Source organism: Thrips palmi, unplaced genomic scaffold (genome assembly GCF_012932325.1).
Source record: "Thrips palmi isolate BJ-2018 unplaced genomic scaffold, TpBJ-2018v1 HiC_scaffold_16, whole genome shotgun sequence".
In the NCBI taxonomy this organism is placed as follows: Eukaryota; Metazoa; Arthropoda; class Insecta; order Thysanoptera; family Thripidae; genus Thrips; species Thrips palmi.
This window is the reverse complement of record NW_023144625.1, coordinates 15161937-15183001: the sequence shown is the minus strand read 5'-3', so window position 1 is coordinate 15183001 and position 21065 is coordinate 15161937. Positions and strand designations below refer to the sequence as shown.

Below are 21065 nucleotides of genomic sequence, written 5' to 3'. Positions count from 1 at the left end.
GAGATGAAAGGAATGGAGGTTCTGTTCTCACATTAGTCATGGCGAAACTGCCAGGTAAACTAAGAAGTAAACTAATGTGACCCAGTGTGACATCGGCCCAGGGACACTCTATCGCTCTTTTTTTGTTCTTTCTCATGGCCATTCGTTTCTCACCATCACCATGTACGCTTGGCTCTCTTCTCTACAACCCCCACTCCTTCTTGATACCCCCGGAAACGGAAACAAACGAAAACAAACCAGCCGCACGACTTCTAGAGCTGTCACGGCACGGCTAAAACACAGTCACACACAAACTTCTTTTTTTTTTTTGCAGTCGCACTCATGTGTCTGTGCGACACACGCATCAAGCCGGCTCGATAGTCGTGTAGCGACTAAGCCGCCACCGTCGGCCTCTCCACCCGGCCTCCTCCAGGCGGCCCCATGGGGCCCAGGCCGGCCCCCGGAGCCCCCCGCGGGGTAGGCCGTCCCGCCGAGCGGACATGCGGCGAGGCCGCCCGGCTGCCTACCCCGCAGGGGGCTCCCCCGGCCGACCGACCCTCGGGCCTTGGCATGCACCCCACCTCCACTCCGCTGTAGTGGCATCCTATTTCCTTTTCTCGTTTTCGATTCATGATTCATGATTCATCCGCCGCAGCGGCCCGGGAGGCGAGGGCCTCGCTCCGATTGGCTGGCGAGTCGCTGGCGAGGCGAACGCGTCCCGGACCGCTTCGCTTAGTGCATGAACGCGTTCAGAAAGGCGCGATGCCAGAGCCTGTCTCGATTGCACTGTTTTTTTCAACTGAGGCATTTCCAATGTGTGTTCGGTACCACGCGCCACGCGCCCTCTGGTGCGGTTAGCGGACGGACTGGCAACTTGCCCTTTCTGAACGGAGAGCGAATCATCTCCATCCTTAAATAGAGCAGAGTTTGATTTAAGTCACGATTCGGGTCCTCGTAGCACGGCGGGCTCCGGACCGGCTTTCACTATAACTGCTGGATCCTGGAGTCATCAATAGAGATTCATGACCCGAATCGTTCTTAAATTAGAGCATTCAATCAGAGGCTTTTCATCTAAACTAGCCGTTAATCAAGAGAAATAAACAACCCCTTTGCTCTCACGATAGTTGTGTTGTTTTCTTAACCGAGCGTGTGAATGTGTAGTCCTGCGCGCATGTGGCCGCCTGGCGGTGCGACAGGCTTTAGTACCGCCACGCTCCGCCAGGCGGCGCCCACCCCGAGGGAAACACCAAACATCCTGTCGCCTTTCTGACAGGCTGTCTTATCTGCCATCAAGCAAAAACTTCGTCAATATTTTTTTGATTTTTTTTAGGAAAGTTTGAATAACACGTTTGAGAATTCTTCCAGCTTGGTGTTGTATCGGGTGTGAAGTCTAACGTGCCCCGTCCTGCGGGTCTGCCTTGTTCGCTCTCTCTCCCTCACGCCCCTCCGGGACACCCCATGAGAGAGAGGGAGACAGAGCGACGAAAAGACCCGCAGCACGGCCCGCCGTGCCAGGCCGCCAGGCGCTTGAACCCCTCGGCCTTCCCTGCCAATCCTCTGGGCTTGGCCCACGGCTTGGCCCACGGCTTGGCCCTTCCTTGCCCTGGTGCCCCAGGGACGCCCAGGGGCGCCCGCACACCGCATGGCCCCGCATTGACCCTAACGCCTTGCCTCGTTGCACACGCAGGTCCAGACCATAGTGGACTTGCACCGAAACAACGTGGACGCCAAGACCTCCACCAAGGTGCGCTTCCAGGAGCCGCACGACGAGGACGGGCCTGCCAACAAGGTAAGTGCATGCCCTCCCCTAGTGGGGCCCCCACCCCCACCACGGCCCGGTGGGGACGCGGGGCGACGCGGCGGAGCCGCAGCAGCCCGCCGGACCAGTCCAGCGGCCCCCGCGGACCACCCGGTAAGTTGAGCCCCTCCACTCCGCCCTCCGCCCCGCAGAGCCTCGTAACTAATACAAGGTCCCCGGCCGCGCCGTGCGGGGCGGGCGGCGCGTGCCTCGCGTTGGCGCGCGTGCCTCGCCCTGCACGTCCCCAACGTCCTCTTGGACGTGGCCGTCGCGTGGCGTGACGGCCCAGCCCGGCCCAGCCCCTTGACGGGCACGTGACGTCGGCGAGGGTGTCGCCGTCACGCGAAGTGGCGGCACGGCGTGGCACAGTGTGCCCCCGTTCCGGCGTTCCGCTCCAGTTGGCGTCCTCGGCGTCCTCGGCGGGAGCGCTCCTCGCTCATCGGCGTGCTTCGGGTGTTGCAGGAGGACGGCGGCCACGCGGCGGACGACTCGAGAGGAGACAAGCCCAGCAAGGGCGACGGCTCCGGAGCGCCCAAACGCGCACCCCTCTCGCTGTGAGTATGCGCGGCCTCGCCGCCGTGCGTTTTAATCTTTCTTCACTTAGCAGACCCCCGAAGGACATGACGTTTCGCCCGCGTCCCCCCGAGCCCCCTGTCTACATCTCCACGTGTTTATATTATCAGTGCCAACAACAACAACAACACCATCGAGCTGAAAGTGCCCGTGCTGGCCGTCAGCAAGCCCGTAGAGCACCCCTTGAGCAGGCCCATGGCCCGGCCGCCACTGGCCAGGCCGCCCCTGGGCAAGCCTCAGGGCCTGCCGCTGGGCTCGGGCTCGGGTACCACGGCCCACCTGTCTGTGCCCCTCATCACCGTGCCGTGAGTCGTGTGTGGCACACTGTGTGCTGGCCCAGGCCCTGCCCCTGGCGCCCTGGCATGTCGCCCCCAGCCCTCACTCCATGGCGTTCGAGTGTCGTGTGCTGCTCCTCCCATTGACAACCAACCCGCCCTCTGCCATGGCCCTGCAGTGTGTGTGTTAGCGTTGACGTTTGCTAACGCGCTTCATCACTAACACCACGTCGTGTGTCACTGTGAGCGGAGCGTCGTCGCTGACGGAGCCACTTTGTTGCAGGGACCAAGGGAACGTCCGGCGGATGCACACTGCCGTCAAGCTCAACGAGGTCATCGTCAACAAGTCGCACGACGCCCAGCTCGTTATAATAAACCTGCCCGGGCCTCCGAGAGAGACTTCCATCGACAAAGAGGCTAACTGTATCCTTTCGTTGCGTATTCATTGCCTTGGCTACTTCTTTGGTGCCCGCGTCTGGGAGGGGGTTCCCTGTGCTTGCTTGCTCCGTGTTTTCTTCCAGGTAAAAATGGTCCGTCTGTTCCCTTAACTCTTCTCACAGATATGGAATTCCTGGAAGTCTTGACAGAAGGGCTGGAGAAAGTCCTGATGGTGCGAGGAGGAGGTCGGGAAGTCATCACCATCTACTCATGAGTCGCTTGGTGTTGCCTGCTGCCGACGCCCCAAGTGATTCGTGCCGTGGTGATGCTCGCGGCTTTCGAAGAACTTGTACAGTTTGTGATTTTAAATACTCTCACAATAAGCCAAAGAGAATGCAGAATCCTAGACCATGTGTGTACTGCAAAGGTGAGGAGTGGTTATGCAGTATGGGTGGGCAGGAACCGCTGTGCTGCGCTGTGCGCTGCGGTGCCAGTCTGCTGTCAATTGATATCTATGTTAGAACTGATTCCTATGTAGCTGTCTTCATTTAATTTGGTCACAACTTTTCTGGATGCGTTACGGACGTAGCTCTCTGTTGTGTTGAACACAATTTGCCAAGGCCTAACATAACTGGGCAAGAGGCCCAGCAATCAAATATGATGCGCCACTGTTGTCACTAGTATTAGTATACATCAAAAAGCATGCTGTGAAAATGTGACTAATGGGATTAACCCATTACTGATTTATTTTTATCACATCTGATTCATCTAGATAAATTATAGGATATTTTCCTTCCTCTTGTGTGACTGTTGTCATTCATTTCCTTGAGAATTAAGAAATAAGCTCACTTTTCTACTTCGTTTACCGTTAATCTCGATTTTAGAGTAGTGTTCATTAGGTTTAGTGGATGTTTATGAGCATTCACTTAGCTATATCTTTAATTAGTCAGATTTTTACTGTACAGCACTCATTGCTGACCTACAGCATTCTTCACTAGAACTCTCTTTAAATTCATTAAGGATATCAACTTTCTAAAATCAAAATTTAAGGTGTTGCAAGCAACTCCTTTGTATTCTATTCTTAAGCAAGTATGGGTCGGATCTACTTCAAAAGCTCTGTGTGAGCTTCAATTATTAATTTTGACTTTTTTTATTTTTATTTTTTTTAGATTTTTGGACATTTCCTAGTCCCCCTTCTACCATGAAATAAAACTAAGAAATATGTGACAAGATATTAATATAACTGTAAAGTTTTGTAGCTGTAGGAAAATCTTTATAAATACTACGCATGTAGATAATGCTCATGCTTCTTCGCAGCTGTGTGATCTTAGTGAAAGTAAAATGTTATTGAACATCAAAGTCACCCATCAAGCCTTATAAATATGTGGTACATCAATTTCAACTATGGTGTGTCAGATTTGTAGAATTTGCTTCTCCTTTGATCTTACTTTAATCACATACTGAAGTAGAAAGATTTAATATTGTGATTGTGAGAAGTCCACAAAGATTTTTAATTTTCCATTTTTACTTGTAGAAACCATGCGCAAACAAGAACCAGGAAAAAAAAACCACAGTGACAGCAGTAAGCCATCTGCAACATCCTTTTCTTACAAACTATTACTCATTCCAGCAATAGTTTCATATATGTGGCGTATGTTTATTTTAGTTAATTTAGAACATGAGATTTTAAATACCATAATTGTTATATATATATAAATAGTATTGCTTAGGTTTGTACCATGTGGATATGATTGTGTGCATGTAAATATGCAGCAGGATATGAATCAGTTGAAACAGTATAAAGATTCATATACTACTGCATTATGAAAGATAGAGAAAATGTGTGAGAGTGAGCATGTGTACATATTGTACCAAATACTTTTAATGAATGTAATTAATGGAGCACTTGTACTGTTCTCTATAAGAAGTAGGAAAACTATTCAAATGGTGGAATGTTCTAAATTCCACCAAAAAAGCACTGCAAGAAAGCAAATAAAGCAAGGTCATCGCTGTTCATAAAAATCAAACTATTGAATAATTTAAGGTCTCATATTATATGAGAGAAAACCAAACTGCTTTTGTTTCAGATTGATGTCAGTAGGTTTTCATTCTGAAAGAAAAACAGAGACTATTACCCATGCTAGCAGATCTCCTGCCATTCTGCCAGCCCCAGCCCATAATTACCTCATAATGCCTATGAAATGATACTGATTCAAATTGTGTTACTTAAAACCATTGTATTTAGAAAAATCATTTCCTTAGTCTTGCTTGTTTCTGACTGTAAAAGTAACTTACCTTGTGCATAAACTGTGGCACAAGAAATTTCTAGGAAGAAACAATTTTTGAAACGTTGAAGAGTTCATGTGAACCTTTTGTTTCTTGTTGGCAAGGAAAGCCATATTGAGCTAGAGCAGGCAATTGTATGTGATGCTGCCAAGAGGAGCTTACCTATGGAATGAGCATGTTTTGAAACCAAGTGTTGCAGAAGATTGCAGCATATATTGAAAGAGTCAAAATGCATTGCTCCCAGTTGCCTCGAACTGACAACTGTGGCTCATATGAAGTTTTAATGGATATGACCAAAATACTAAAGAGGATGCACGTTAAAGTTCCTTTGATTTTTACCATACTGTACATAAGAAAAGTCCTAATGCAAGTGATTTGGGCATAGCAAGAGAAACAAAAAAGTCATTTGAAAAAGAAAGAAGAGCAAGTTGATATTTTGACTTGTTCAATGCAGTCTCCTTAGCATCTCTGTTCGAAAGTCTTTTGATTGCAATCCTGGCTTACGGCAGCAATGATAAAGAGAGATCAGTGAAATAGAGGTATAAGTTGAATAGAGATTTTCCTCAATTTACATTCTTTTCACATTTCTTGTGAATAACTTCTTAGTGATGAAATGTTGCTCAGTCTTTGTTGAATTTTTTTTTCTCTCTATGTTTTGTTGTAAGGGTGAGTGACAGCATTTAGATTCAAAAAGAAACCAGGCAGATGAACAAATACCAATTCAGTATTTTGTTGGAATACAATTAGGGTTTTCAGTACTCCTTTGTACCTCCTATCAATGAGAGATACTTCTTTGAAACATGGTTTCTTTCAACAATAATTTACCAACAGTTAAACAGCCAAATGGTCACCTGGCTACACTAAAGTTGTCTACACACCCTTGTTAAAGAATGTAATAGTATATTTTTCATGGATTTGTATTAATATCAGTGTATTTTCTATGTTCAAGGAAAGCTCTTATAGTTGTTAGCATTGAAAGCAACATGAAATTTATTTATGAATCGTGAAAGTTATTTTTAATTCAATTTGTTTGTTTGATGTTAAAATTCTGCTTCATTGAGTCTATTTTTGTGCTCTCAACATACCCTCATTATTGTTCAGAGGTTTGAGAAAGGAAAGAAGGTTTCACAAAGCATCAATACCATACACCACCAAAATAAATAATGGAAGGTCTTTTAATGGTGTTATGTGAGGTAATTGATTATGAGGCTTCATTATATGGATCAGCAGATAAATACTGAACTTGAAACTTAAAACATAGCAATAGAAATGTCTAGAAAGAGGAACGCTGTTTCATTTCAAGTCTTTTCTGTGATAATTTTCATTTTGTAGAAGCTCTCTGATCAAACCTTATAGTTATCAATCCCAACACTTTTATCATGACTGCATCATGACAAAGACTGATTGGAGTCTGAAATTGGATTTGCTGTCCCAATACTGTCAGTGAGAAATGTGAATGTAAAATTCTACTTATGCTTATATGATCTGTATTGAGACACAACTGCAATGATACTGATCAATGAGAATTTATAATTGGACCTGAAGATTCTTGTGTTGTGGTACATAAATTCCTTACTCAAATTTCAAAAGGCACAGATGGTGAGCTTTTAAGCACCTACCGTTATCCAATTTTCAAACTTGTGGAGGGACTTCTTAAAATTGAGATATGTATAACATGTGCGGAGCTGGGATCTGTACTATGGTGTTACTAACTTTATTTATACATGTGAAAATATCTCACGGCTTTTAAAATCCCTGCAGCTCTAGCAATGCAGGCTGGAAATAAAAATAAAATTGTAAGTGTTTACAATTTTCTAATTTTTAGAAGGTTAAGGTGCAAGCTAATACATAAAGCAAGGCTGCCTTGTGCCTTTAAAGCCCACATGTTCATAGATGTATGAACATGAACAGTATGCAAATGCAAAGAACCCTATGCAAAAGCTATTAACATTGCTGTAGAACGGGAGCAAGAAAGGAGATGTGTTTGGCCCACCACAATGTTGTAAACAAATAATGCCCTGGAGCAGCCCAAAGAATGTTCTATTCTTGATTGTAACATTGCGTATCCTTCTTTAACACTTGAGCTCAAAAAGTATGTACTCTACCAAGCGTTCCTTTCAATCTGTGAGTATTGCTCTTAAAATATTTACAAACGCAATCAAAGGAAACTTAAAAAGGTCATTGTACTGGCAAAGTTCCAAATTTTTTGACTTGCACTGAAAATCAACAGTTCCTCATCACCAACTCGCTAATTGGAGCCACCAAAGACAAGACAACCTCCTTAAGAGATATTTACCGTCTCATTGCACATTCTTTAGTGATACTGTGTGGCACATGATGCCTCCATCGTTTGACAAAGGCAAATTTCAGCAAAACTCTTGACAACTTGTTAAATTTTAACATTTGCAAGGCTACTATGCGGTTACTTTTACCGGGAGAGATTGGTTACAGTCCTAATGAGGTTGTCTTGTACATAAATTTCAATATTTTATTAACCCGACTAATTTTTGTATGCAACTATACTGGATGAATTGTTCATGCTCCAATTTTTGAAGAATTCACTAGAAGATGAAACATTAAAATCTTTCTTTTTTGAAAAATATAACATTGATTCCTCAACAATGCGTCCAGCTGATCAGTTAACTAACTTAAATCTATTCTGTAGTATTTCCGTGAGCACTTAACTAGTGTCTGTTTGATTAACTTGCACTAGGTTCTGAGCATGACAAAAATTAGGGATGTAGCTATAGAATTACTTTGGTTAAAGAGGCAATATCTTGGCTATTGACAAACCACTCACATGAGATAGGAAAGAAATTTGACAAGTGGAAAGCACTGTTTTAAAGTAATGTTGTAGTCTTGTCATCAGATCCAGTTGTATTTAGAATTGTACAGTAATCAAAATGCAGTGTTACTGAAAGACAACTCTCCAGTCCTTCCTGAAACAGATAGTATTATGACTGTTTCGTTTGCATGATAGAGGACAATCAAAAAGACATATTGCCTCATTCTAATGGACGAAAATTTTAATATTTCATTTTCTTTTCTTGATTCATATTTCATGACTTGTTTGTAAATCTCCTTCTTTCGTAACTGAGATAAAGTGACAAGTGTATGTTAATTCACTTTAGATATGTGATTTAACTGCAATGTGTTTATTGCACTTGGGAATCTTTAGCCAGGTGGTGGCCAGAGTGTGTATGTGAGAATATATGATAGTGTGCCTATTTTCTGTTTGGTGTAAATGCCATGTTCAAGAATTGTGCCTCTCATTGTCGTAGCTCACATTGTGTGCCAGTGTAAAAAAAATTATCTGTTTTAATCTCATCTTCAGAAATGTTTGTCATTACCAGTTTTCAAGAACTTAACATGCTATGTAGAAAGAAAGTTGGGAAGTACCATTGATTGAAATCGTATATTAAATTTTAGAACTTTTATCTGTGTTACATCTCTATCTCTACAACATGAATATTACTATAATTATTAAAACCCTGATGACAAGTAAGATTGCAGGAGTTGTCAATCACATCCCAACTTCAAACAAAGCCTGCCAAGAAATAAAAGTGACACAGAAAAGTCACACAAAGTGACGCGCCTAGGTGGCTTGGTATGAGAGACCAGATGCAAATGTAAAGAGGGCAGAGGACTCAGCACATCATAACAATGCCCCAGGCCAGTTTGATTGGCCTTTGAAATGCATTTGGCCCACTACATCAGTCCACCAAGTATCAGTGAGGCCGAATTGCACCCCATTCAAAACACAAAACAAAGCTCAACATTCAACGTACAAACATCAACAAAAAAAAAAGCATAACGAAAATAACAACTTACTCAAAAAGAATTTTTACAATGATAAAAATGCATCTTCACAGAAGCCTCTCGACAATAGATATCTAGACACTATCACAAATCTAGACTCTATTACATCATCTTCAGGTGCTTCCGTATACATATCACATTTTGCACAAGTCCATGAATCTCTTCAATGTTTTACGACACGTATGAAAATTGCTGTCATTGAAGAGCATCCAAAGCTTGTTTGCGAATGTCTTCAGCCATAGCTTTTAACTCAAGGTCACTTATTTTCAGAGCTTCATTCTGGTCCTGCAGTTTATGAAGTGTTTCCTTAAGACTAGTATTAATATCTACAAATTCTTTCACCATAGTGTAAACAGTGTCCGCTTCAGTTTGTTGAGCGAGTAAGTCTTGTTTCACGTCACCTGCAATACGCAAATAAAAATAGACACGGTTGACGCTACTCATTGAAAATCTGAATATGATGTAGTGTAACCATATTTTCGTAAAGTTTCTACTTGTTTTCAAGTTTTTGTTTCCAAAATGGATATGGCCTTAACCTCAAGAAAACTAATATTGTTTCACCTACCAGCGAATGATCTCTGAAACAAGCTGTCATCAGGAGAAGAGTGTTCGATGTCCTCGATTATTTGTTCCACCGTCGGAATTTTCGGTCTAGGAGGAATGTCAGGTTTCTTTTTCGTAAACATATTAGTTCCGGTGCCAGATTGTTGGCGTAACCACTGACAACATAAACAATACTTTCTGCAAATAGCGTATGTGGCGAATAAGCTAGCAGAAAGCTGAAGGCCAGAAGTAGTTTTAACAGATAGTTTGAACCGATTTAGACGTGCAAGACTTAGCTGAGTTCCACATGAGATCATTCTCTGTCCTAATAATCAGCAAGCGTTTCACATGAGTCAAAACTATATTATTTTCTATTCAAGTTATTTAAACTTCGCGCTGCAATGAATTTCAAGCTTCGCAACAGTAGTCTTTTGTTTCGCCCAATCTACGAAGTACACGTCATTTGAAATTTTTATATATATATGTGCATGTTTTCCTGACGAAAGTGTCACTTTGCTTTCTTTGAAGTGCGCTGTCGTGTAAACATGTGTCATTTTTTGATACTGGTTCTCAATTTAAAATGAAGTTTTGTCGGCTCATATTTTATGTGGTGATCCTGCAAATTATCAACAGGTAGGGTTATGTGCTTTATTTCATGTTAAAGTTTGACGAAACCTGGGTTTTTCCTTGTTTGAAATGTTGTGCTTAACACCCGTTTTCGCCTTAAACTTAATTCTATTTTTCTTATTCAGTTAATGCACGCCGAAAAGGTGACATCTTAATTTATACTTTCAATTCAAAATTAAAAAGTTGAATGCTGTTTTATTTTTTCTGTCAGTTTTATCCAGCTTTTACCTCATTTATTTATCTCATGATAATCTGGAATCCTATTTCCCTCTGCAATTGATTGTTTCTAATTTCCTGCACACTTCTTTCTATTTTAGCGGCCTTGCAAACTCTGTCGCAAAGACTGAAGCTCCTGCTTCCAGTGCAGGAACCACAATTGACCATGATTTAAACAACAGTTCTGCTGAAGCTGAACTGGATGCTGTGCCCTCAGTTAAAACTGCAACCATTGAGAAAGTGCCACCTGATGCTTTCAAAGATGCACCGGCTGAAATATCTGAAGTACGTTTCATCATCTCTCTTGCTTGTTAATGAAGCGTTGCCACTAAGTTACATTTTGAGTGATTTATTGATGTATTTTGTGCCCTTATTCTAGAACGTTGGACAAGCCTCCCAAATACAGTCAAGTTTTGATGATATTCCGAAACCCAAAGTTGCTGATGTTGCCGTGAGTGAAAAACTAGCTGGAGTGCTAAATCAGGGGACTCTAAGCCAAGAGTAAGTACCTGGCCAATTTATTTATTCTGCATTTAGAGGATAATTTGTCTTGTTATACTAATAAGTCATGTAGTCTTCCAGATCCAGTCACCATTGGAGTTGTATCACTCGTAGACTCAGCCTCTGCAGATCTCCACCAGCTGGCCTCTTCTGCCTCTGCTGATGTTTCACCAGATGCCGATGGCGGTAAGGCTTCTAGTGCAAATGCCACGGCAGGCTCCGCCCCAGCCATTGTTATTTTGCCGCCCAGTGATGTTGATCATGCTGAACCCAAAGACAAACCAGCAGAGAAGACTGATTCCACAACTACTGGTGCCAAAAATCCGAGCTCTGACTCACCACAGACTCCAGTTATTAGAGCAGAGCCCAAGGTGAGTTAAAAGCACAGATGCAATTTTATTTTATTTTTATCAAGCACTTGTTTTTTTTTTTTTTGTTTTTTTGTTTTTTCTTAAGTTATTTTTAACTGAATGGCTTTTGTGTATTTTAGATTGTGGAGCAGATTCCAAAAGTTATTGAAAAAACAGACCCAATCATTGTTGATGCTGAAAAAAATGCTCAGCAAATTGGTCAGGGCCCCAACAAACCACCTGAACCAGCTGTTTCTCCTCCCAGCCCAGCTGGAAGTCCTCTAGATCTAGTTGGAGTTCCACAAATTCCTCAAGAAGAAATACCATCATTCAGTGAATGGACTCAGAAGCAATTAGAAGAAGCAGAAAAAAAGAAAGGTGTCTACCCGTTGCTTAGTACAATGTAGTTTGTATTTCAAAGTTTATCGTTTTGGTTCATGCTGATAAAAAAAAAATCTTGCAGGTCAAAATAAAACAACCAGCCCCCCTCAATCACGTGGACCAGCCCCTAGCAAAATGAGATCGAAGAATTATGCATCACCGGACTGTGGTGCTAAAATTGTTGCTGCAAATCCTGAGGCAGAATATCCTAATGGTGTCTTGTCAAATTCTAAGGATGAGTATCTCATCAATAGGTGTAGCACACAAAGAATGTGGCTTATAATTGAGCTATGTGAAGCCATTCAAGCAAAACAGGTGACATAAATTATTTTCTTGTCAATATTTCACACTGTTACTCGTGGCAAGATAAGATTATGTGATAGTTTTTTTTTTTTTTGTTTTTTTGTTTTTTTTCAGATTGAATTAGCAAATTTTGAGCTCTTTTCATCATCACCTAAGGACTTTTCAGTATATTTGAGTCACAATCATCCTAGCAGAGAATGGAATAGTGTTGGACAGTTCACAGCCAAAGATGAAAGAAATGTTCAAAGCTTTGATCTTAGCCCTCACTTGTTTGGAAAATTTCTCAAGGTACATTGCATTTGCTTTAAAAGTACTAGATCATACATGACTTTTGGACCGTTTCCCTTTCACTTAAAAATTATTTCAGGTTGAATTCAACTCTCATTATGGTAAAGAACATTTTTGTTGTACCTCATTGATCCGAGTTTATGGTACCAGCGAGTTTGAAGTGCTTGAAACAGAGAATGAGGTGCACAGTGCTATTCATGACATTGATGATGAAGATGAAGATGAACAACCAATTGGTGCAGATATGGGTAAACCAGCCAAAAATTTATTTGGCCATGCCACTGATGCGGTAAGCTTTTGTCATTAATGGTGCATTCTCTGCTGCGCCACTTATAAGGTTCTAATTTTATTATTTTACCTGTAGGTCTTTACAATTGTCCGAAAAGCTGCAGAAGTTCTAGTCAAGAGTGGTGATAGTCAAAATCAGAGTCAAACCATAGATGCCAAGAACAGCACTGCATTAATTCCTTCTTACAGAGTGGCTCCTCGACACTGCAATACGTTGCGTCATCTTGTTGTTTGTAATAACTGCAGTGAAGATTTCTTTGATCAAGTTTACCATCTCCTCAGCTGCCACTCTTCAGATCTTGATGCTCTTATTGAATCTCCTTTTGTGTTTGATGGGATTAACAACAGCCAACTATGTTCATTCTATGGCCTGGATTTCATTTCAAAACGAAATTCAGGGGCTCCCCTTCGTCTCAGAAATGAAGACCAATTAGATCAAGCTGGATATTTGGCAGCCATGTTACCTGCAGAGTATATATCTGCTCTCTGCAATATGCTCGCAGCATCGGAGGGCAAAGTTGTGTTAAATAATAGTCAAGCCGCTAAAGCATACCAGAATATGCGTTTGAATTCACCATCTCAAGATTCTGACCTGAAAAATCTGTTAATTGAGCATCAAGCACCTCAAACCTGCTCTGTAGATGCATCTTTTACTCTAGCGCACTGTCAGCCTTCTCTATCAGGAACAACTTCATTACACACACCTGATGTTTCAACAAGCCTTCCAGGAAGCCAACCAGGACCGACGTCATTCTCATCAATTGCATCAGAAATAAAACCTACTAAAACATTGTCCAAAGAGGAGGCAAAAGAAATATCCTCACCTGATGGATTGGCACCACAGCTCCCTGTCCAAAAATCAGGAAGTATGCCAGATGTTGTGGCAACTGTCAGCAGCCAAAGTCATGTGAATGTGGAACCCTCTGTGGTTTTAGTTTCAATGAACGCACCTGCTGAAAAGGTTCATGATACACCTCATGAAGCAGTAGCCCCTGAGCAGCCAGTTCTTGAAGTACCACCATTAGACAGAGATAAAGATTTATCCGATGTGTCTTTTGGACTTGACTCGGGAGCATCAGATGATCAAGAGCCGTCAAAAGACTTAGAAGCACTCATCATGGAAATGAAAGCTCTTGATAACAATGAAGAAACATCTACTGAAACCAGTTCATCTTTTGGAAGTGGCGCTGCTACTACATCAAGCAGTGTCGTTACGCAAACTCGCGTCCCAACTCAACAAGCCCAAAAAGAATCAGTGTTTTTACGTCTGTCCAATAAAATCAAGGTAAATACTGATAGAGCCCCATTCTGATTGTGTCTATCTCTGGCTTCCCTTATTCCTAACTTGAACTGTTCTCTTTCAGGCTCTGGAACGCAATATGTCATTAAGTGGACAGTATCTGGAGGAACTTAGCCGGCGATACAAGAAACAGGAAGAACTAAGCCGAGCATTAAATAAAACCCTTAATCTGCTCAAGGAAGAAGTAAAGAGATCTAAAGACAGGGAGCAGCAGAGAGATAGTGATCTTCTGTTCTTACGCACTCAACTTATCCAGATAACTGCTACACTAGAATCTCATCAGACTGAAAAAGATAGCTGGCAGCATAAGGTTATTGTAAGTTATTCAATTTAAGAGAACTCAATTTAACATTATCAATTATGAAGCAACCCTCTGATTTATGCTTATTCTTCCACCAGGTGATTGGTCAACATTTTCTGTTGATAGTGATAGAGGTGATTATGATTGGTGTAGTTGTTTGGATGTGCCGCCGCTTCCATAGTGAGAGTGAGGCTGTATCCTCAGGACCACAACGCAAATGGAGCACTGGGTGGAGGAAAGTTAACAAGTCGCATGTGAAACAATTGAGGAGACGTAGCTCACTTGATGGTCTCAGTGGCAGTCGAAGTGACCTTAGGAAAAGGCGCCCAAGTGAAGAGGCTCTTAAAATTTCTGGTGGGTTTTTCAATGTTTGTCATTTTTTGTGTTGATAGTATAATGTCCAATTCTTAATTACTTTTTCCTTTTTTATTAGGATCTTACAAAGACTTGTTACTCCAAGATGACAATGTTGTCATTGTAGAGGGGGTAGATATCACCCCTGAAGGCAACGATACAAGTTCTTGGTTTTCAGTGACAGGTTCTAGAGAACAGCGCCGGAAGAAGAAGCGCAGAAAGGAAGGGTTAATGAAGTCATCTTCCAGCAACAACCTCGCTCAACTTCAAGTAGAGAAATCTCAAGCTGTTACTAGAAAAATTTCAGCTCCTCTTCATTCTTTTTCACTGCCCTCAGAACACTGTAAAAACAGCATTGATGGCAAGTCTACAGTTCTATTATCTTTTTTTCTTTTTGAGCATTTTTATAACTAACAGGTCCTTTTGATAACAAGAGCATTGTGTTGCAGGTGACACAGGCATGTTAAGTTCTCCAATGAGGGAAGTTGAGAGAGATGATTGCATCAGTGAAGGAGCTCTTGTTCCAGAGTTATCATCATTGTGGAACAGAAATGCAGAACCACTTGATGGTATTGTGATACCTGCTACCTACATAGAGACTGCTACCTCCTTAAGGAACCGCAGGTCCTCAAACTTAGCTGAATCTCAGCTTCTCTTCAACAGTCCACCTTGGAGTCATCATGAAGGTGACAGTGGTAGCAGTGTTTCTGGTCAGTCAAGTAGAAGCAAAGGTTTGGATTCTCTTGAACCTGTGTGTAATAGTAGTCAAAGTGACAATCAGGGAAGTGCATTAAGTGACAAGAAAAAGAAAGTTGTTAAAAAGGGTGGTTTGAAGAGTATGGTGAAGAAATTCTTCTGATTTCATGCAAAGAGATCAGTAATTAAATCAGACTACTCTCTTGTGTGGTCTTCCCTGCCAATCAGGTGTTCTTTTCTAGTCTATTCAGACCGGATTTTTCTTCCTCTAATTGTAATGAGTGTAAATAACATTCTAAATGTGATCATGTTTGTGTTGATTTATTATTTTATTCTTTTATGTTACAAAAGAAAGGGAGAGTTCCTGCTGACCACAGTTGTGGGACTTGATTCTGCTGATTTAGTCTACTGGATGTTGTAAGAATCGTCCCTCTCTTTATTTCTTCAGAAAACCAATCGAAACAGCTTTTATGAAATGCATGCAAAAATTCCAGTTTTGTGTTGTGTTTCACTTTAGTGTAAAATGCATAATTTTCAGTTGTATGTAATCACACTCTGAATATTTATTTTTAGTTAGGTAGAGATAGACTCCCTCTTGGGCTGGAAAAAAGATTCAATAATTGGTTCAATTGTTGTCTCTGTATGCTGTGATCCTGTATTCTCATTTACTATGGATGTTTTAACATTCCTTGGGGTGAGCTCTAATATTGAGATTATTGTTTTGGAGCTTTATTGCCTCAGTTTGTAAAAATAGGGTCAGTTTAATGAGAGAGTAGTCACATTCAAGCTTCTGATAATTTCAGTACCTTATTGAATTATGAGAGAACCGTACTGCTGACCTTCATTCCCACAGTTTTCACTTTCTACTGGGCACTGCTTTTTGTGTTGAAATTGTGTTCAACTGTATAAACTTTAAGGTTTAATAGGAGAAGAGAACAGTTAAGGAAATTTCTCTTTATGGGCATTGACAGAGTATAACAATCCACTGAATGATGATATATTTATGTATTTATTATTTATTTATTAGAAACGAGCTTTATTGAGGCTGCTTTTGTCCTGTCACATGTTTCACTATGATGAAGAGCCATCCTATGAAGAAGATCACAGTCTGGAATTTGTCTAGTCAAGCACTTAGCTGATTTAAAAATAAATTCATTCTTAAAATGGTGTCAAAAATTGTGTGTATGTTGTGTTTTGGTCTGCAATGCACTAAGGGCCAGAAAAAAGTTTTGCTGACTTTACTTAGGAGAGTACCTATGGGTTTTACATCATTATTCTTGAACCACATTTCAAGTTCATTTGAAATTTCTTTGCTTCTTGTTTTTTTCCCCTTCAAAATGTTAAGTTTGCAATCAATTTGCCATTAAGAAGCTTTGTGAATGTACTTACAATTCACCCAAACAAATTTACCTTAGTCCTATATTACTTTATTGCACCAATTCATATGGCTGTGAACATTGGAGACTGGTGGTTGTTCCATTCAACTTTTGATTTGAATGTATCGTTCATAGTTACTTAAAGTTTGAAATGTCAGTGGGTCCAATATTAGATGAAATAATTATTGTTTGGTGGCTGCCTAGTTGCAGTATTGCTTGTATGTACTTTAAGCAGACTTTCATATGTTGATTGTTTGACAATCTAAGCTGTTTGCTTTGCTGATTGCCAGGCACTTGTGATCTGATTACCATAATTATGTCAACTAAGGAATTTTATTTGAGTGTTGGATGGGGTTATGAATTCCTCATTTAGTGATTATATCAATTTCAAAGGAGTTTGCTCATTAGTGGCTCTCTATCTCTCTCATTTGCATTTACCAAAAAGAAAAACATTGTGTCTTTTTTTTTTTTTTAATCATCAGCATACTTATTTCAAATCAGGGACTTGCATAATTTTAATTGTGTCAAGAAATTATGATGTTTATCTTTTTATGTTATTGTCTTCAAACCCTTAGCAAGAGGGTTGCATGAAACCACTAATCTTCTCTGAGAGGCAGTGGGATTCCAAGTTTCCTTCCCATCAGATTTTTGTGCAAATGTGGCTGCCAAAGTAATGATTGTAAATTTTTGTGTGGTTCTCTGGATTGTAACTTGGGTGAAAAATTGTATTTTCACTGCACTGAAGCCCCCATTTTGCCACTTTTTTGTTGTTTTTATTTCTGTTTATATGTTACGCACCATGCACTTTTTTCGTACATGTTCTGTTTATGGTTTCTCCCTCCCCCTTACCCTGATTCTTGAAATGCATTTTTCCTCATTTATCATCGTAATCAAGTTAGAGTATTCAAGACTGTAGTCAATGTAATTGATGATTGATTACATTAGAGATACTTAGTGAGAGACCAAGTATATGTATTTCTTGTTACCATGTTGACAATATAATGTTTTGTAAGACGTTGAATTCATTCATATCCTGATAAATGAGTCACTCTATAATGTGTATGGATGTTTTAAATGCTAAGCCTCAACCTGTAGCATGTGGGTAAAAATTGTTCTATAGTTCTCTTGGTTATACTGAATGTCATGGTGTTGCTTGCTGTACTTGTAAAATCTGTCGGAATGGCATTTGTGTTTTATTTTCAGTTTATTGTCTTGACTGAGGTTCTCTATGTTCCAATTGTGTCAAGATCTCCAAAACTCAATACTGAAGTCATGATATGGCTGAATACTTCGAATACAAATAATTGTAATTTAGTGATAGTATTTGTTTTGTCAAACTGTGTTATGTTTATGTTCCTAGACTTGAAATTATAGTAAGAATACTGGAAAGTGACAGACTACCATTATTTATCCTTTAACATCCTTTTTCACAATTGAAGATGGTTGGACCAACAGGCTGGGCCTGGGCCTGTCTTCTGAATGACAAAAGTAAGGTGGTGGTACACAGACTCAAACAAAAAAAATTAACTTGACCAATATTTTTTTTATTCATTATAATCCAGATATGTATCAAAGAAATAAACAATGTACAATGCACTTAAAATTATGCAGAAAAAATCACAATAAGAACAGGACCACAATCCAAGTTTGACTGCATCCCATCATGTGAACCTAAGAAGAGGTACAATTGGTTGAGTGACCTGTGCGCGGGCCGCCACCCGGCACGGGCAGCGTCGTGCGCTCCGCGCAAAATGAGCACTGATGAGGGCATCATCATAATATTCGACAGGCGTTCTTTAGAACATTTCTCTTGCGATGTCTTCTAGGCTTCCCAGAGCGTAAAATTATTGTCCCATTTTGATGAGATTTGCCATTTTGATTTGTTGGTCCGAACGCACCTGGGCAACAGAAACGGGGAAATGACGCTTTGACTAGTGTGACGCAATGTCGAAAGTGCTCGGAAATACGTACTGATGGTGAGCGGGTGGAGTCCGTTGCCGTTCATGGCGTAGTCGTCGTCCTGCTGCCGCATCTCCTGCAGGCAGCACGCCGCCAGGTGCCTGAACACGGCGTTCACGTTCACGTCCTCCTTGACGGACGTGCGGATGAGGCGGCAGCCCAGGGCGCGCGACAGGAGGTCGGCCTCCTCCCTGGAACAGGACAAGTGTCAACAGGGTTGCCTATCCGGCGCAAGCGGTTGGAAAGCAAAACGTAGGGAAACGCCAGAAAGGCGGGTGCTTACGGGTCGACGACGCTCTGGTCCAGCAGGTCCACCTTGTTCTGCACCAGCACGGTGGGGATGTCGCCGCACTCGTCCTCCACCTTCATCTTCCACGACGTGGCCGCCTCGAACGAGTCCCGGTCCACGGTGGAGAAGGCCAGCACGCAGGCCTGCGCGCCGCGGTAGTACGCCTTGGTGATGGCGTCGAACTCCTCCTGCCCGGCCGTGTCCCACAGCATCAGGCGCACCTCCTCGCCGTCCAGCCTGAAAAAAAATCACAACTGTTAAAAACCTCCCTTTATCTACAACAATCACCTCTGAAGGTGAGGTGGCAGCGTGCCTTGTTTAGGTCAATGCGGGGCCGGCCCACTCTGTCGCACTCCAACATGGGCCATTGCGACACCATCAGCCGGTCGGCGGGCCGCCGATGTCCGACCCTCCCCCTCCCCCCTCCCCCGCGCGATGAAGGGTCGATGGGGGTCAACGTACCGGCAAGGTCGCTGCGCCCCTACACCACGCGGAAGTGTCATGGGCCGGGCCGGCCGGGCCCTTGGCCAGGGACTCCCCCTGACGGCACCGACGGCACACCACCAAGAGTAGGCCTAGCCCGCCTCAGCCCGACGCGCGGGTCAGGCCAGCGGGGTGACTCCACAGAGTCGTCTCCCTGGGGTGCGAGAGAGACAGAGCGACGAAACGCGGTTCTCCGGAATCGCTCTGCAGGCGGTCGCTGATGACTCGTGTGAAAGTTCGTCACTGCACTGCGAGCGCGGCTCCGCGTGGCTCCGCGTGGCTCGGAGTGTGAGCCGCTCGGCGAGGCCAGAGATGGATTACCTCGTTAAGGCAGTAGAACACTAAAGAGTATCAGCGGGGAGCGGCGGGGGAGGCTGAGCCTGAGCCTACTGAGCCGCCTCGTGCCCGAAATGGCATACGACCGTGTGTGGTCTAGCCCTTAATGGTAATGGCAATGCGGCGTAGGCAACACACCCGAGCGCGGCGCACGGCTGTTCGACGGGCCGGCCTACCCCGCAGGGGCTCCGCTCCGCTCTGCCGACTTGCGGTGTGGTGGTGTGGTACTCTACTCACTCAATCTGACGCTCGAGGAAGTCCACGCCGATCGTCTTCTTGTAGTCCTTGGTGAAGGTGCCTTTGCAGTACCGCTGGATCATGCTGGACTTGCCGACCGCCCCGTTGCCCACGATCACCACCTGCAACAGCGAGGAAGGGACGTAGAAGGCAGTGTGGCGGCGGGGAGTCTATCTTTCTCTCTCTCTAGCCGTGGAGAGGAATCACCGATTTTCCGCCGCCTTTGTAATTATCCCTCGTAATTGCGACGCGACGCCGCGGCATCGCGATAACGCGGCGGCGGCGAAAATTCATAAATTATTCTCTCTTTGTCTCTCTCTCTCTCTCTCCTTCGCCAGTCGAGAAGTTGCCACGCGATTGGAAGCTGTTCTAGCCGCCGACTGGTTTGACGGGGCCCTCAGCACCGCGGCGCCCGCGCGGACGAACTCCAAAGGGTCGTTTCGACGCTAGCTCTGTCTGCGTCGCACTCTTATGGAGAGCCCCATGAGTGCGACAGAGACAGAGCGACGAAAACGACTCCGAGGCGCCGCCTCGGCGAAACACAATCCACGTAAACGGGAAAGCCCAGCCCACTGCGTCCCCTCACCTTGATGGCGACCTCGAGGTCCTCCTCGCGCATGGCTGCGGCTGCCTTTGCCGCCCGTCGGGCAGCCCTTCAGGCAGCCCTTAGGCAGCGCACCCTCCCTCCCGGTGGCGCGTCCGCCGGAGCCCCCACCGCCGCCGCATCACGCCCCCCTGCAACAACAACAACAAGTTAGCAACAACACCGACAACAACAACGCGAAAGACGCCCCAGAACTAGGGCCGTCATCGCATCGCAGTCAGCCCCGCCCGTTTCAGCGCAACAACGTCTAATTAAAAGCGCCCCGCCGCGGATCACCCAGCAGGTCGATTCGGAGAGGGCGCTCTCTGTCTCTCTCACTCTCATGGGGCGCTGCGTGCGGGTGCGAGAGAGACAGCCCGCCGGACTGCACCACCACGCGTGTCACGCACCACGCGCCACGCCGCGAGAGGGCGCAGCTCATGGCGCGGCGCGCTGCGGCGGTCGGCGGCGTCTTCGCTGCCTCGCCGGAACCGGTCGGCGCGGCGGTGCGCGCTGCGCAGAGCGCTGCCGAGGCGGTCGCTCCGT

General features: G+C 43.8%; 4 protein-coding genes across 11 annotated transcripts in view; 2 read left to right on the top strand and 2 right to left on the bottom strand.

Annotated features, from left to right (window-relative positions):
• The window catches only part of LOC117642838 (solute carrier family 12 member 5), a 114190-nt gene extending 105396 nt beyond the window's left edge, over window positions 1–8794 (top strand). For 7 of the 8 annotated variants that reach the window (XM_034381423.1, XM_034381420.1, XM_034381422.1 and 4 more), the window contains 4 exons: window positions 1667–1768; window positions 2240–2331; window positions 2909–3048; window positions 3186–8794. In XM_034381423.1, the coding sequence (XP_034237314.1) occupies window positions 1667–1768; window positions 2240–2331; window positions 2909–3048; window positions 3186–3277 (426 nt within the window). In that variant the 3' untranslated portion in view covers window positions 3278–8794. The remainder of the gene's footprint in view (window positions 1–1666; window positions 1769–2239; window positions 2332–2908; window positions 3049–3185) is intronic. The other variant, XM_034381425.1, reaches the window with a different exon arrangement.
• LOC117642840 (UPF0449 protein C19orf25 homolog) lies at window positions 8708–10039 on the bottom strand. The gene is made up of 2 exons (XM_034381431.1): window positions 9674–10039; window positions 8708–9509 (listed from the first exon to the last, which is right to left on the bottom strand). Exons 1-2 carry the CDS (start codon window positions 9966–9968, stop codon window positions 9304–9306), a joined length of 501 nt encoding a protein of 166 aa, XP_034237322.1. The 5' UTR covers window positions 9969–10039; the 3' UTR covers window positions 8708–9303.
• LOC117642837 (SUN domain-containing ossification factor) lies at window positions 9920–18021 on the top strand. Its single transcript, XM_034381419.1, has 13 exons — window positions 9920–10284; window positions 10596–10779; window positions 10874–10995; window positions 11069–11366; window positions 11486–11723; window positions 11809–12041; window positions 12144–12317; window positions 12397–12606; window positions 12682–13890; window positions 13970–14221; window positions 14305–14560; window positions 14640–14921; window positions 15010–18021. Exons 1-13 carry the CDS (start codon window positions 10232–10234, stop codon window positions 15417–15419), a joined length of 3921 nt encoding a protein of 1306 aa, XP_034237310.1. The 5' UTR covers window positions 9920–10231; the 3' UTR covers window positions 15420–18021.
• A 134-nt stretch (window positions 18022–18155) lies between these two features.
• Window positions 18156–20668, bottom strand: LOC117642288 (ras-related protein Rab-23). Its single transcript, XM_034380327.1, has 5 exons — window positions 20523–20668; window positions 19937–20058; window positions 18875–19117; window positions 18604–18782; window positions 18156–18530 (listed from the first exon to the last, which is right to left on the bottom strand). The coding sequence occupies exons 1-5, from the start codon at window positions 20553–20555 to the stop codon at window positions 18406–18408; spliced, it is 702 nt and encodes a 233-aa protein (XP_034236218.1). The 5' UTR covers window positions 20556–20668; the 3' UTR covers window positions 18156–18405.
• Between the last annotated feature and the right edge of the window lie 397 nt (window positions 20669–21065).

Bases quoted from the DNA above. Each gene is read 5' to 3' on its own strand.
- LOC117642840 (XM_034381431.1), bottom strand. From the start codon at position 9,968: ATGATCTCATGTGGAACTCAGCTAAGTCTTGCACGTCTAAATCGGTTC. The intron at 9,510-9,673 runs GTAGGTGAAACA...TGCGTATTGCAG, and splicing joins GTTTCAGAGATCATTCGCTG to GTGACGTGAAACAAGACTTA.
- LOC117642837 (XM_034381419.1), top strand. From the start codon at position 10,232: ATGAAGTTTTGTCGGCTCATATTTTATGTGGTGATCCTGCAAATTATC. The intron at 11,367-11,485 runs GTGAGTTAAAAG...TGTGTATTTTAG, and splicing joins TTATTAGAGCAGAGCCCAAG to ATTGTGGAGCAGATTCCAAA. The intron at 14,922-15,009 runs GCAAGTCTACAG...ATTGTGTTGCAG, and splicing joins CTGTAAAAACAGCATTGATG to GTGACACAGGCATGTTAAGT.
- LOC117642288 (XM_034380327.1), bottom strand. From the start codon at position 20,555: ATGCGCGAGGAGGACCTCGAGGTCGCCATCAAG. The intron at 19,118-19,936 runs GTGAGTAGAGTA...ATTTTTTTTCAG, and splicing joins TTCCTCGAGCGTCAGATTGA to GCTGGACGGCGAGGAGGTGC. The intron at 18,531-18,603 runs GTACGTATTTCC...TCTGTTGCCCAG, and splicing joins ACTCCACCCGCTCACCATCA to GTGCGTTCGGACCAACAAAT.